Source organism: Ictidomys tridecemlineatus, chromosome 11, assembly GCF_052094955.1.
Source record: "Ictidomys tridecemlineatus isolate mIctTri1 chromosome 11, mIctTri1.hap1, whole genome shotgun sequence".
Classification (NCBI taxonomy): domain Eukaryota; kingdom Metazoa; phylum Chordata; class Mammalia; order Rodentia; family Sciuridae; genus Ictidomys; species Ictidomys tridecemlineatus.
Window position 1 is genome coordinate 17,017,129 of NC_135487.1, and position 14,317 is coordinate 17,031,445.

General features: G+C 46.0%; 1 protein-coding gene and 1 long non-coding RNA gene across 2 annotated transcripts in view; one reads left to right on the forward strand and one right to left on the reverse strand.

Moving 5' to 3' along the window:
* Positions 1-1,922: 1,922 nt before the first annotated feature.
* LOC144367947 (uncharacterized) lies at positions 1,923-6,725 on the reverse strand. Its single transcript, XR_013427604.1, has 2 exons — positions 6,314-6,725; positions 1,923-2,423 (listed from the first exon to the last, which is right to left on the reverse strand). It is a non-coding gene; the product is annotated as an uncharacterized LOC144367947 (long non-coding RNA).
* Positions 6,726-7,477: 752 nt separating this feature from the next.
* Positions 7,478-14,317, forward strand: part of Maco1 (macoilin 1) — a 66,006-nt gene continuing 59,166 nt past the window's right edge. The window contains exon 1 of the mRNA XM_078025623.1: positions 7,478-7,759. Within this exon, the coding sequence (XP_077881749.1) occupies positions 7,680-7,759 (80 nt within the window). The 5' untranslated portion in view covers positions 7,478-7,679. The remainder of the gene's footprint in view (positions 7,760-14,317) is intronic.

Below are 14,317 nucleotides of genomic sequence, written 5' to 3' on the forward strand. Positions count from 1 at the left end.
AGGGACCAAAGTGAATCAGGTTCCCCACAGAAAGGCTGCCCAGGGGGCGGAACTTTAACCCTCCTCCCCACCTTTTTTTTTTGTGTGTGTGTGGTGCTGGGTTTGAACCCAGGGCCTTGTACGTGTAAAGCAAGGACTTCACCAGCTGAGCTATTTCCGCCAGCCCCCACCATTGGTTTTCTCATCCTGTTCTTAAAATTTCATTTTATAATCAGGTCTGGATTCTCTCTCACAAATTCACCGGGTGAAGGCTCCGATGACCCAATCATTTCACCTCTCAATCTTCTTGTCTCACACATGAGCTTTTGGGGGTCACTCATATCTAAACCATGATGTGGCTGCAAACCACGGAACCAAGGCTGTTCCTGTCTTAGGTGTTTTCAGAGCTGACATGTAGGAAGCGGAGGCAAGGCACTGTTTTGAACACCTTTCAAGGCTTGGCCCCTGTGAGGTGGTGCTGCTGGTCTCACTTTACAAAGGAGGAAACTCAGGCAGAGCCAGGTTAGGTGACCTGCGGGAGGCCACGGGGCCTTTCAGCGGCGGAGCTGAGATGAACCTAGGCAGTCCTGACACCCTGCGTCTGAACCTCTGAACTCCAGTCCAGGTGACTCCTAGGTCTCTCCAGTTCTAGAATTCTAGGAACATAGAATCCCAAGCCCTCTGCCACTCCAACCGCTGATGAGGGAGCGGGGCTCTGGTTCCGGGCTCAGGGGTCTCCACCTCCCACCAGGTGACACTGGTTGTGATTCCCAGCCTTCCTCTGAGCACTGCTGCACACTGGATTTTCCCAAGGAGGAGACCCTCTGGGCAGGAGATAAAAGAATGTGACCCCCACGGGCCTGGGCCCAGGATAAGTGGCTCTGTGAACCAGGCGAGCCAGGACCCACCTGCCAAGGGCACCGAATGTCAGCTAGATGAACGCCCTGCGGCCCCTGTGCCCAGAGCCCTGACCGTACACTGGCCAGCTGGCAGACTGAGCTCTGTGGCCCCTTAAGTCCTGAGCCTGCAGAGGGCCAGGCACAGCCAGAACAGAAGGTCTTCACTTCTTGAGGAGGGACCTTGTCACAGGTGGAATTTTTGCTCTTCCCTCCCCTCTGACCCTTGAAGAAGGTCCCTGTCTTATGATGACAATTCCAGATGTTCAGAGCACTCTACATGGTGGCAGCGTTTGGTTTCTCACTGCAAAATTCTTCCAGTTTTTGTCCCCCGCTCCCCCCCCCCCCGCCCACGGGGGTGGAGGATGGTATGTTTAACATTTTTCATAATAAAATCCTGGAATGAAACACTCCTGGCAGCTTGGTTCCTTCTGCTCCAAGTGCCTCCTGGCAGATACCTGCGCGCTCACTCCCCTGGCAGGCAGGCAGGTCCTGGGGTCCTGGTTCCCGCCCCCTCTCAGGAGGGTTCCCCCCATGCCCAAGTGCAGCACAGCCAGCACATGGGTGGCTTGTGCCTGTGGTACCAGCTGCTACAGAAGCAGGTGAGACTGGAGGATCCCTTGGAGCCCAGAAGTCCAAGGCCAGCCTGGACAACATGGTGGGACCCCACCTCAAAAATTTAAAAATGAAATCAAATCAAAGGGCAGCACTTACTCCACCCCTTCTGTTCCTGGTGCTCCCCTCACTTTCTTGCGGGCCCTTCTGAGGCAGTGTGGACTTTCACTTGTGCATTTATCTGTTGATCGCCTTCCCCTATAAGAATCTGCACAAGTGAGAACGGGGACTTTGGAATGCAGTGGCATCCTTAGCACCAGCAGGCTAGCTTCATACAAGAGGTTCAAAGCATAGAAGTTAACTAGTGAGATCAAAAGAAACACACAAAACTCAATTTATCTTTTTCTTTGACCAGGTCTGAGATAGCTCTCCCCTCTGGCTCCAGCCTCGAGCCACCCGGTGGGGCAGGAAGGTTTACACAGACTAGCAGGAGAGAGAGAGAGCACGCCAGGGAGTGGCCTTTTATTGGGGAACAAGAATTTCAGGGGAAAATTCCATCCAATGAAGGTCGAGGGGGACAGCATTCCAAGGTCAGGGACAGTGATTGGTCTCAGGGTCAATGGTCAGTCACACCCCCACAAGGATGAGCACCTAGAGAGGGTGGGGATTAGTTCCGACACAGAACGCCTCACACCCAATCAGGGAGGTGCCCGATCACATTCGAGAACAGCTTCCCACACTGCTCACCTGAGCCGAGCGCAGCCTGGGCAAGATCCAGGAAGTAGGCAGGTCCTCCACTCCCCACAGGAAGGTTGTCTGCATCAGGAGTGACCTCACTCCCAGCATGCCTGGCTAGTGTGGCTAAGGCATCACCATTCATTCACTCTAAAACCATGAGCTCTGGAGTCAGGCCACTTGGGTTCAAATTCTTGCTTTTCTAATTTATTAGCTGTGTGACCTTGGGCAATGTGGTCAGTCTCTTTGTTTCCTCATCTGTAAAGTAGAAAAAAAATCTGTTATGATGATTGAACAGAGTCTTGCATAGTGAGGTGTGTAGAAAATGGTCCATAAATGTTAGTAATTATTATTATCATGCAAACTTGGCATATTTACTGTAGAAAACTGAAAATATAAAGACACATAAAACACCTATGACTTCAATATCTCTAAAAACTGGCACTACATTTTGGGTATATACCCACTCAGATGTTTTCTTTCCTTTTTGGGGGGGCAGGGCGGATTGAACTCAGGGTTATTCTACCACTAAGCCACCTTCCCAGACTTTTTTATTTTTTATCTTGAGACAGGGTGGGGCCTAAATTGCTGAGGCTGGCCTCTAACTTATGATCCTCCTGCCTCAGCCTCCCCAGTCACTGGGATTATATGCATGTACCACTTCACCTGACTCAGAGCTTTTCTATGCATTTAGATTTGTGCCTTTTTATTCCCCCTACAAAAATGGTGTTATATAGTACACACTGTTTTGTAACTTGCTTTTTTCATGAACAGTATATGATGAGCAGTTTCCAAGTCAGAAAAAAAATCCTACAACACCACAGTCTGGTGGCTAAGAGCCCAGATTCTGGCAACAGACTGCCTGGGTTTGAATCTCAACTCTGTCACTTACCTTAGGCAAGTGGATTAACCCCTCTGTGCCATGATTTCCTCATCTATAATGTGGCCAATAATAATCTCTATTTCATAGAGTGTTTGTGGGGATTAAAACAAAATGTGTACGGTATTTGGAGCAGCGACTGTGCTATGTATAACCTTTCTATACACTACACCGACTTCCATGATAGAAATGTGCGATAATCTGTTTGACCAGCCCTCTTTGTGGAATATCTGGGTTGTTTCCAAAATGTCCCGATTGAACTCAGGGATGCTTTACCATTGAGCTACAGCCCTAGTACCCCACCTTTTTTCTTTCTTTAGAAACAGGGGTCTCAGTTGCTGAGGCTGGCCTCAAATTTGTGATCAATTCTCCTGCCTCAGCCTCCCAAATTGCTGGGATAACAGGCACACAGCAACGCAGCTAGCTCTCAACTGTCCCTGTTAAAAACAATGCAGTGAACATCCTCCGTATGGACACATGTATGAGAGTTTGTCATCCACTGTTGGACTCTGCTGTGACTCCTGCAGACCAGGAACAGAGCTCTAGGCAGGTGGGTCTGAAGGAATCCTAGCTGCTAAAGGAAGCAGGAAGGTCCTTTCGTTATCTGTGAAACATGACCTCTCTCCAGGGCTGCCCTGAACTCAGCTCTAAATGCAAGACCCAATCCCTTGCTCATCAAAAAGTCCCAGGAAGGCTGGGGTTGTGGCTCAGTGATAAAGCGCTTGCCTAGCATGTGTGAGGCACTGGGTTCAATTCTCAGCATCACATATGAACAAACAAATAAATAAAGTCCACGGACAACTAAAAAAATATTAAAAAAAAAAAAAAGTCCCTGGAAGAGACTGGCCTTAATTCCTACCCGGTTCTTGGTCAAGTGAATGAGAGCAAACTATTTCCCCTTTTCACTCGTCTATAAAATGGCCTCTGAGGTTCTCCTTTGCTCCCAGGTCGTTGAGTTGTGGGGGCTGGAGGCGCACTAGCATTCTCTGTGCCCTTAGAATTCCAGAGGCCCATCTCAGGGTTCAGAGTACACCTGGCTAGAGCCAAAGGGGCTTCAGGGAGGGTGGGCCAGGAAGAAAGAGCTGGTGGAGAGGAGTGAAGAGTATGGAGAAGACAGTTTTACTCTGGCCTGTCCTTGTACTCTTAGCAAGAGGGCTATTCCTGCCTTCCCACCAGATAGATCATCACCTGTAAGCACCAACAGCCAGATACAGCTCCAGGGTCTGTGCCTGTAGCCTCAAGGCTACCCGTGCTCAGCTTATTCTTGAGCTAAACTGCTCTACTATATTAATGATGTGACCTTGTTTTCTATGAGCCTCAGTTTTCTGTAAAACGGAGCTATCATGATCTGCTTTTATTTATTTATTTTTAGAGAGTATGAGAGTGAGAGACAGAGAGAATTTTTTTAAAAAATATTTATTTATTTATATATTTAGTTTTCGGCGGACACAACATCTTTGTTTGTATGTGGTGCTTGAGGATCGAACCCAGGCCGCACACATGCCAGGCGAGCGCGCTACCACTTGAGCCACATCCCCAGCCCCTCATGACCTGCTTTTAAACATAGGTTAGAAGCATTTCCAGAGGGGACCCTAGCACAGGGTGGGCAGGTGACTCAGCCAAGGATACCAGTGAGTTGTCATCTGAATTGAGACTGTAGCCCAGGCCTCTCTAGACCTTTGTACTGCTTCTTCTTAGCCCATCCCCCCGAGATTCTCTCCGACCTTTCTCTGCTTCTATGTAGCCTCAGTCACACCTGCCCATTGCTCCCAGCCACTGTGTACTTCTGTCACAGCCCAGGATGCCCTTGTCAGGAATCTGTATGGTGGCGGGCTAGACACTGAGGTCCAGAGAACGGGCACGTGTCCCCAGTGCCTGTGTCATCTTTCCCCTGGGTTACTCACCAATCCATTCCAAGCCATGGCACTGTCTTATCAGGGACACGGCTGGGAGTGGAAAGGATGACAGATATGGCCTCTCACCTCAAGGAGTTGACTGTCTTAGTCTCTGGCCCAGGTTATATGGAATTCTGTCATCATCGCAAAGAGGGATATTCAGATCTGGCTCCCCATGGAGTCTGGAGACAGGTCCTAACAAGGTACCTGTCTCCCTTCATCCATTCAAGCCTCCAATCCTACTGATTCAGGTCCCTCCTGTACTTTCCTCAGTGAACCCTCTGTCCTGGCAGCTGAAGCCTTTTCCTGCTGCTCCAGAAAGAATTATGTTCATGTCCTTTCTAAGCACCAGGCAGGCTTGGTGGAACTGAGCTCACAATTTCTTATTCTTGGTCACCCAGTGACACTTTATCAACACGCTGGAGTAGAGGCAGGGATGAAAAACAAGTGTACTGTTAAGAGCAGTTACTTGCTTTACCTGCTGCATGCCTGGCTCTGAGCTCATTATCCTCCTAGTCTGAGTACAAACCTGAATGAAATCAGAGGCTCTGAGAGATTCAGTAACTTGCCCAAGCTAGTAAGTGGCCAAGCTGGAATTTCAACCCTTGTCTGAAAAAGCAGATGCCCTTGCTATTTTCTAAACTTCTGCCTCCACAGGGTATAGATCTGATGCCCAAGGAGATTTTTGTTTAGGTGGATGGATAAACCTCACCTATGAAACCACACACCAGAGGCAGTAGTGATGGAAATGCTCTGTGTGGAAGCAAAGACGGAAGGAAGGGATATAAAGGTACATGGGTTGAAGAACAGTAGAGATATCTTGCTGGCCTGGGAGACATGGAAGAGAGTATCTCCCCATGGAGACCAGCTCCGGATGCCACACTAAAGAAAATGGATTTTCTGTTCCAGGCACTGGGAACCTCTGAAGGTTTGTGAGCAGGAGGAAGTTAACAGAGAGCAGCAATGGAGGACAAAGCATTGGTGGGTGCTGATCAACAGGTGATCATAGGGCAGAGAGAAGTCTGCTGTGTCCCAGGACAAAACAACAGGGCACCTTCTTCCTGGAAGTTTTAAAAATGTGCTCCAAGGCCAACTGCTCCGATGTTGTTGAGAAGTTAAGATAGTGAAGCCACTTGGTAGGATGTTCTGCAACCACCAGAAACATTTATAAAGGATGTGTAAAATGCTTATGTTAAAAAAGACACAATTAAATTTCTAATATGAGCACTATTCTATTTAATAATAGATTAAAAATATCAACTATGGAAGAAAATTGGGAGAAAAAATAAAAATAAAATACGATGCCAACAGCGGTGGTTCCCCCTCTTCCAGCTACTTTTCTTCGTTTTCCCCAGTTTTGCCAAATGACTTACATTCTGCTTTTTCTTTTTTCCACTTAAAAAGAAATCTTCGTTGTCCTTCCTAGTTGTTGTTTGGCATACATACTACGTGGCAGAGGAGTTAGGAGGAGTAAATGAGCCAACAGACGCAACTTGCCCAGCACCTTGCCCGGCACCATGCCCGGCACCACAACCGCGCTCCCGGAGCGTGCGCAGGGACGCTAGCTAGGCGTCCCCAACTCGGAGGCACCGGGCCTGAGCCCGGACCCGCCACACACCTCCCGCCCCCGGCACACACGCCCCCAGGGACAACGCTCGGCGGCCGCGCCCTCGCGTGTCGCACTGACTCCGAGCCAGCGAAGCGCACCGCCCGCCGGGTCTGCGGACGTGGAGCCCTGGCCGCGCCGCCCCACACGCCCCGGCAGCCTCGCGCGACGTCGCGGGCCCCACGGCCCCGCCCCCGTGACGCAAACCCGGGGGCGGGACCGTGCAGGCCCCTCCCATCGCGGCCTCCGATTGGCTGCCGCGCTGTCACCACGTCGCGGGAAGCTGGCAGGGTGTGTGTGTGTATGTGTGTATATGTGTGGGGTTTGCTTTGTCATTCGTACTGTGTGTGTGTGTATGTGTGGGGTTTGCTTTGTCATTCGAACCCCCGTCGCGCGCTGACGCGGCCGGCTTGACCGAGCGCTTCAGCGTCTGCAGAAGGGACCCCGGTGCTGCTCCCGGTATGCTTCCTTACATAATGACGCGCTGACTGAAGCACATGTCCGCGCAGAAACCCCACTTGCGGAAAACCCGGGCCTCCCGATTCATACATTGCTAGACGAGAGCCTACAGTGCCACACAGCACGGTGCGCTCTGGTACGGATTGCCAATCCGAAGCGCAATCCAATAATCATGAGGCGTACCTTCGCAACAAGGCATAATATAGGATGTTATATTTATAGGGCCTATTTATAAGCCTCTATTTAAATCTTTTCTGATAGGCCCAGCCATGGGTCCAGACACCATAATGATTGGCGCATTCTTCTGTCCTTCAAAGAGGCGGGTTCAAGAGTCCGTTTTGCCTCAGCGGGCCCTACTATTGGCCGTCAGCGACGCAGCGGCGCCTTCGATTGGCCCCGCGGGCCGTCCGTCGGGGCCAAGGAGGTGGGGCAGGCGGCTGGCTGGTGCTGGGCGGGCGGGCCCCGGAATTGTCATTTCTTTGTTTCCGAAGGCGGAGGAGGCTCTGAGCCCCCCCTCCCCGTGCCACCCCCTCCCCCCGGGTGCTGGCTCCATGTCTGTGTGACCGGCCCCAGGGGTAGAGTCCAGGCCCGACGCGGGGCGGGCCGGCGGCGGCGGCGGCGGCTGAGGTGAGAGGCGGCGGTGGCGGCGCGGGCACCGGCCCCCCAACGGGAGGATGAAGCGGCGGAACGCCGACTGCAGTAAGCTTCGCCGCCCCCTAAAGCGGAACCGGATCACCGAGGGCATCTACGGCAGGTGAGCGGCGGCGCCCCTTCCGCCGGGCGCGGCCCCGCGGCCCCGGGCCGGCTCCGGAGGGGCCGGTCCCCGTTATGTAACCCCGACTAGGCCGCACGCCCGCGCCGGGGGCTCTCCGGAGGATCGCGGCCGGGGAGCCGCCGGTCGGCCCGCCGGGGGTCCGCCCCGGGGCTCGGGGCGTGGCGAGGCCCGCGGGCCGGGCGGGAGGGCGCGGCGGGCGCGGGCTGGAGCAGCCGCCTGCCGCCGTTGGCAGCGTCCGGGCCCGCCGGGGGGAGGGGAGGCGCGCCCCCTCCTCGCCTGGCGCCCCCGGCCCAGCCCGCGGCGCCCGGCAGTCACTCCGGGCCCCGACGGACCTCCGCTGGCCCGGGACCCGCTGTGGCTAGGGAGTTTGCGGGTGGGAGCGCGAGGCGCGTGGCCTCTGTGCCCGGGGGAGGGGGACTGACAAAGTTGGGAGCTGACAGCGGCCCCGGCCCCCGGGGGCTGCGGACACCCTGGGCCGGGCCGCGCCGGCAGCTCTTTGCCTTCTGCTCCCCTCATGGGATCTTAAACTTGTCATCAGGAACCGAAGCTGATACCCCCAAATCATGCCCTGTGGCCCCGCTCCAAACTGGGGCTGATGTCAGTTTTGTCAGCAAACATTATTTTTGACAATGTCAAGCAGATATTTTTCCTTGAACCTTTTAAAAGAGGTTTTCTCCAAACTGAGATTTCCCTCTACTCTCTTTTAAAGGAAAGCAGTGTTCCTTTAAATAGAAATTGAATTCAGACCTCTGGAAAGGACAACAGGTTCATGGGGCAACTCAGGGACTATCATAGTGTCCCCAAGCTGGATTTGTGTTTTCTGGTTCTTTTCAGAATGTTCATTCTCAATGGTACTTGCCTTGAAAAAGAAACGATTTTAGTGGAGAAGCAATGAGTTTGTCAAGGAAAATTCTCAGCATGTAGATATAGGCTTAATTGAGTCCTCATGGTGCTTTACAATTTAACTCTTCAAACTGGGACTTAGAGAAACATGGGAAGTAGCTGATGACACCCAAGTTGCCTTAACATAACTGTACACCTTGCACATGCTGTTGTTTACACATTTGGAATGATTGCTTTCCACAGGCAGCTGACCGATGTAAATAAACATTGGGGGTTTTCTTCAAGTTTAGAAGCATTAAGAAATCAAAAAGTTCTTGGATATACCCTTATGTAATGAACCATAACTAGTAGGAATAATTCATTCATTCAACAATAAATGTTGAGTGAGCAAGCAGTGTTCTAGGCAGCCAGGATACAGCAGTAGGTAAAATAAAACAAAATACATCCTAAAATCTATCAGACCTGACTATTTTAATGGTAAAAGCAAAAACGATTTCTCCTATAGATTTAATGGGTTGGGAGAAAGATCTCTTCAAGTTACACGTAGTATATATTCTTGAATAAAGAAAGACTTTTTTTTCTTTAGTGGTTGAAAAAGACCTGAACAACTTCACATTACTAGAATAGAAAAAGTGTATTAAATGTAGTTGGTAGACTTAGGACAACTGTGGCATTTGAATGGCTGCTATTTACAGTAACATAAGATGATGTACCTCCATTTATAGCAAGAAGATTGAAAGCCTGTATTATTCACATTTTTTTTGCTGTATTTCAGCTTCTTGTTGTATTTAAACAAATATACCCAGTTTACTACCTACACCATCGTAGCCACTCAGTGTGAATTAATATTGAAGAAGTGAATTCATTGTTTAATGAGGACCTATTATTTTTTACTGATGGCTTTTGGAAGTTGAACTTTAATACTGTAAAGGTTAATGGTAATACTCTATGCAAGTTACTTAGTTTCATTTGTAAAATTTTTAAAAACCAGCCATACCTCAGCTCTCAAATCAGTCTGCTCTTTTCTGTTTGGTATTCTTTTAAGTTAAATGTTGATAAAAGAACCTTAATATATTTCGTCCTCTTTCCTGATTGGGGCATCATATATCAAAAGAATATTTCAATTCACTTGATTCCTAGTTTACATTAAAAAATATTGAACTGAAGAACAAGATTACATTTTTTTCCAATTGTTTTTAAAGAGAGATTTGGAAAATTTCCAGTTATTTCCAAAGCAAGCCAAACAAGTGGGCTAGATATAAATTAGGATGTTTGAGAATTCATGAATATCAAATTTCTGTTCATGATCAAATTTAAGACTACTGAATTGTTTTCATACCATCTATTGCCGATTTTGTTTCTCAACAAAACAATCTCAATTTTAGTGTCCATTAAACAGAGTTTATCCCTGCCCCCACTGCCCCCCCATGCTGAGGCTGTTTTGAAAGTTTTGATAACCACTGTCTACTGTGGCATGGCATAGCCTAACCTTTCGTAGCTTATTTCATGTTCTCAGCCTGTACAACTTTCTGAGCCTGGAAGAGAGCAGCTGGCTGAAGACAGCACTGGGCTACAGGCTTCAGGAAAGCCAGATTCAGACACAAAATCCCAGCTTTGGACACGCAGCATCCACTACTTTGAGCCTCATTTTTCCCATCAGTTAAATAAGTTTTAAGGACTAAAAAAGATGTCTCTAGTTTGTGAAACTCTATAAATTCTAGTGTGGTGTGCAAATATTATTTGCTATGTTGTTGCAATCACAGTTTAACATGTATGGCTTATTCTTTTTTTTTTTTAATTTTTTTTAGTTACTGATAGACCTTTATTTAATTAATTTATTTATATGTGGTGCTGAGATCTAACATAGTGTTTCACACATGCTAGGCAAGTGCTCTACCACTGAGCCACAACCCTAGCCCCTGGCTTATTTTAAAAAGGCAGGGGAAACTAAAATTCGGTGCAACTATAAACAAAAAATTGAGTAGTCAAAACAAGAAGTCAGTTACTGCTTGGTTTTACTTTTTAAAAATCCTGTTGCTGAGACACTTTTAATCATGGTCTTTTGTCCAGCAACTGTTACAGAAGCGATTGTCAAATGATATTTACTGTCAGTATTATGGCTGTGTTGGAATTCTCTTTTAGGGGAAAGATATAAAAAAATTAATATTAGATATTATATTAGTGCTATCTGCATTTGTATGTATGCCTGTCATTTGAAAATTCAAGTATGCTTTAGAAATGTTATTCCAGTTAATAATCAAGAATAAGATCTTTTGGTGATTTTTTTTTTTCATATTGCTAAGGGCTGAAATTCAGTGTAGTTTTTTTTTTTTTAAATATTTATTTATTTATTAGTTATTGGCGGACACAGCATCTTTATTTGTATGTGGTGCTGGAGGATCGAACCTGGGCCGCACGCATGCCAGGGCTACCGCTTGAGCGCGCTACCGCTTGAGCCACATCCCCAGCCCTCAGTGTACTTTTTTAAAAGTCTGAACCAACACAGGTTCAATCATAGAGTAGGCAGTTGGTGTTCAACAAATGTTGAGTGAGCAAATGAATACATGAAAATAAGCTAATCTGTTCCATTCATTAAAAACCTAATTGTTCAGTGAGTTGTGGAAGCTATAGGATAAGACATAGTTCCTTGTCTTCAAGGAGTTTGCTTTCTACTTGGCCGTAGTAATACCCTCTTTAAAAAAAAAAAATGTTAGTGCCTTATAATCATACATAATTGTGGGATGCATTATGCTGTATTTGTAAATGTACGTAATATAGTTTGATCAAACTCATTTCTGCCATCCCTTTTCTACCTCTCATAATCCCCATAGTAATATTCTTTTAGATTTATACAGTGGTTTAGAGGTTCCAAAGAAGTTTAAGTTTCAGTCAGGTAAAATATTTCTGTTAAGCCACATTTTAGCTTAGTGTTTTGGTAGTTAAAACCTGACACATTAACAAGTATATTTTGTCCTGTGCTATTTTATGAAGTAAGACTGTTGCCACTAAGTGTGGGAGTATTTTCTAACTCAAATGGGATAGATACTTGGAAAATTATGAAAATAAGTCATTAATAATGAAAAGTCTCCTTAACTATTACTCTTCTGAGGTCCTTGGATTTCCTTGTGATTCTTTGCCTTTGGTCTACCTTCACACACAGACACCTGCCACTCCCCCAGCAGCATCTCTTGTAGCAGCAGTTCTTCAGGCGAGGTGGGACTGTTGCTGTATAGAGAAGCCATAGGGGCTTCTTGATACTTCTCCCCACCCCTCATCTCTTGGAACTACTGACTTTATAATAGGAAGAAAAGGAGATAAAAATGTAGTAAATAGAAGATGGGGCAGAAACATTTATATTAAAAGTATATTCTGAGTCTCTCCAGTTAGAATTATTACTTACACAGCAAATATATTAAGACTTTTAAGTAAGTCCTATGGTTAGCTTCAGGAAATATTTTATATCTTTGTTACTGGTGGTTGAAGGAAGCATACCTTCCATGTAAATTTATGACTACTTCCTGTGCTGATTCTGCTTGTAGTGTTGCCTGAAAGTAATGTTTTCACAGCTTAATGCCTTAAAACTATTTGTAGGAACTTATGACTGCCCTAGTGTATATAATACTTTTCCTCATCTTTAGTTTAAGAAGTGTTCTCTGGTCTTTGGGACACTTCAAAAGTGACATTTTAAAATGGTCACATTTGCATCCTCCTCAACTTCCCACTTTTCCTTTTCTAGACCCTTGTCTAAATAATCTGGTCTTTAGAGATTTCACTTGACTGCTTTTCCTGTTTCTTTAATGATGCTTTTTTTTTTTTTTTTTTTTTTTTTTAGCCTGGTTTTAGACTCCTTTGGGCTATGGTTATTAAAGTCACCAGAGGCTACCTGCCTTGATTGTACACGTGTTCCTCAACGAGAATCCCAGATACCAGTGTTGCAATCTCACAGCCTAAAAGCATTTCAGTAATCATGGTAGGCTTTACCTTCAGCAGTATTGAACCTGACATGAGAGAGAGATTCTGTATTGTTTTATTATTATTATTATTATTTGGTACTAGGGATTGAACTCAGGGCTACTCGACCACTGAGCCATATCCCCAGCCCTATTTTGTATTGTATTTAGAGACAGGGTCTCACTGAGTTGCTTAGCGCCTATCCTTTGCTGAGGTTGGCTTTGAACTCTTGATCCTCCAGAGCAGCTGGGATTATAGCTGTGCCCCACCATGCCCAGCTGGAAATGTTATTTCTATAAAGTGTTCAATTTTTTTATTTTTTTAATATTTATTTTTTAGTTCTTGGCGGACACAACATCTTTGTTGGTATGTGGTGCTGAGGATCGAACCCGGGCCGCATGCATGCCAGGCAAGCGCGCTACCGCTTGAGCCACATCCCCAGCCCTATAAAGTGTTCAATTTGAAAATTTTTTTTTAATATTTATTTTTTAGTTTTTGCAGACACCACATCTTTGTTTGTATGAGGTGCTGAGGATTGAACCCAGGCCACACACATGTCAGGCGAGCGTGCTACCGCTTGAGCCACATCCCCAGCCCTGAAATTTTTTCTGCAATGTCATAGTATATTTACATTAAGTTTACAAATTGGAAATTTATGAATTAAGATATTGAGTGTTTATTCTCATAATGTACATATTCTCACTTTTTAAAGGCTTGGTTCTCTTGGAGGATTAAGGAATTATATGATTTGAAAATATATATATATATGTGAAGGCATATAAAGAAGAAAATATTTATATAAAGAAGAAAGCATTTAATAGGATAAGAAAGTTGAATATGGTAGATAAACACACAGGCTTTGAAGTCTTAAGGATGTAGGTTCAGATAATACCTCTGCTTCCAGTTGTGTGGTGTGAACTTGAGCCAGTCATTTACCTATTTTAACTCTAAGTTTTCTCATTTATAATACCTGTTTTTATAGGGAAGTTATAAAGCTATAGTAGTCCTTCCTTTCCGTGGTTTTACTTTCCTCAGATTTTTCTCTGTTTTTGGTTTGGGGATTGAACCTGTCATCACTTAACTATGAGCCACATCCCCACCCCTTTTTAATTTTTTTTTTTTTTTTTTTTTTTAGAGACAGGTCTGAGTTGCTTAGGGCCTCACTAAGTTTCTGAGACTGGCTTTGAATTCATTATCTTCCTGCCTCAGCCTCTCAAGCCGCTGGGATTATAGGCTTGTGTCACTTCGAGGCTACTTTCCTGTTTTGTTTTGTTTTTTTTGAGGGGGTACCAGGGATTGAACTCAGGGGCACTTGGCCACCGGGCCATATCCCCAGCCCTATTTTGTATTTTATTTAGGGACAGGGTCTTACTGAGTTGCTTAGAGAGATCTCACTTTTGCTGAGGCTGGCTTTAAACTTGTGATTCTCCTATCTCAGCCTCCCATGCCTGGCTTACTTTCCTCTGATTATTACCCATAGATACCCAAAATTGGAAGATGTTTAATGAAAAATTCCATAAATAACCAGTTTTTAGGTTATTCGTAAGTTAACATTGTTTTTATAATTAGTTATTGTTACTTTCTTATGGTGCCTAATTTATAAATTAATCTTTATCATGGGTATATATGAAAAAAACATAGTATGCATAGAGTTAAGTACTATCCAAGGCTTCAGGCATCTACCGGAGATCTTGGAAAGTATACCTAGAAGATATGGGGGGAATACTGTAATTGAGAAAGGTC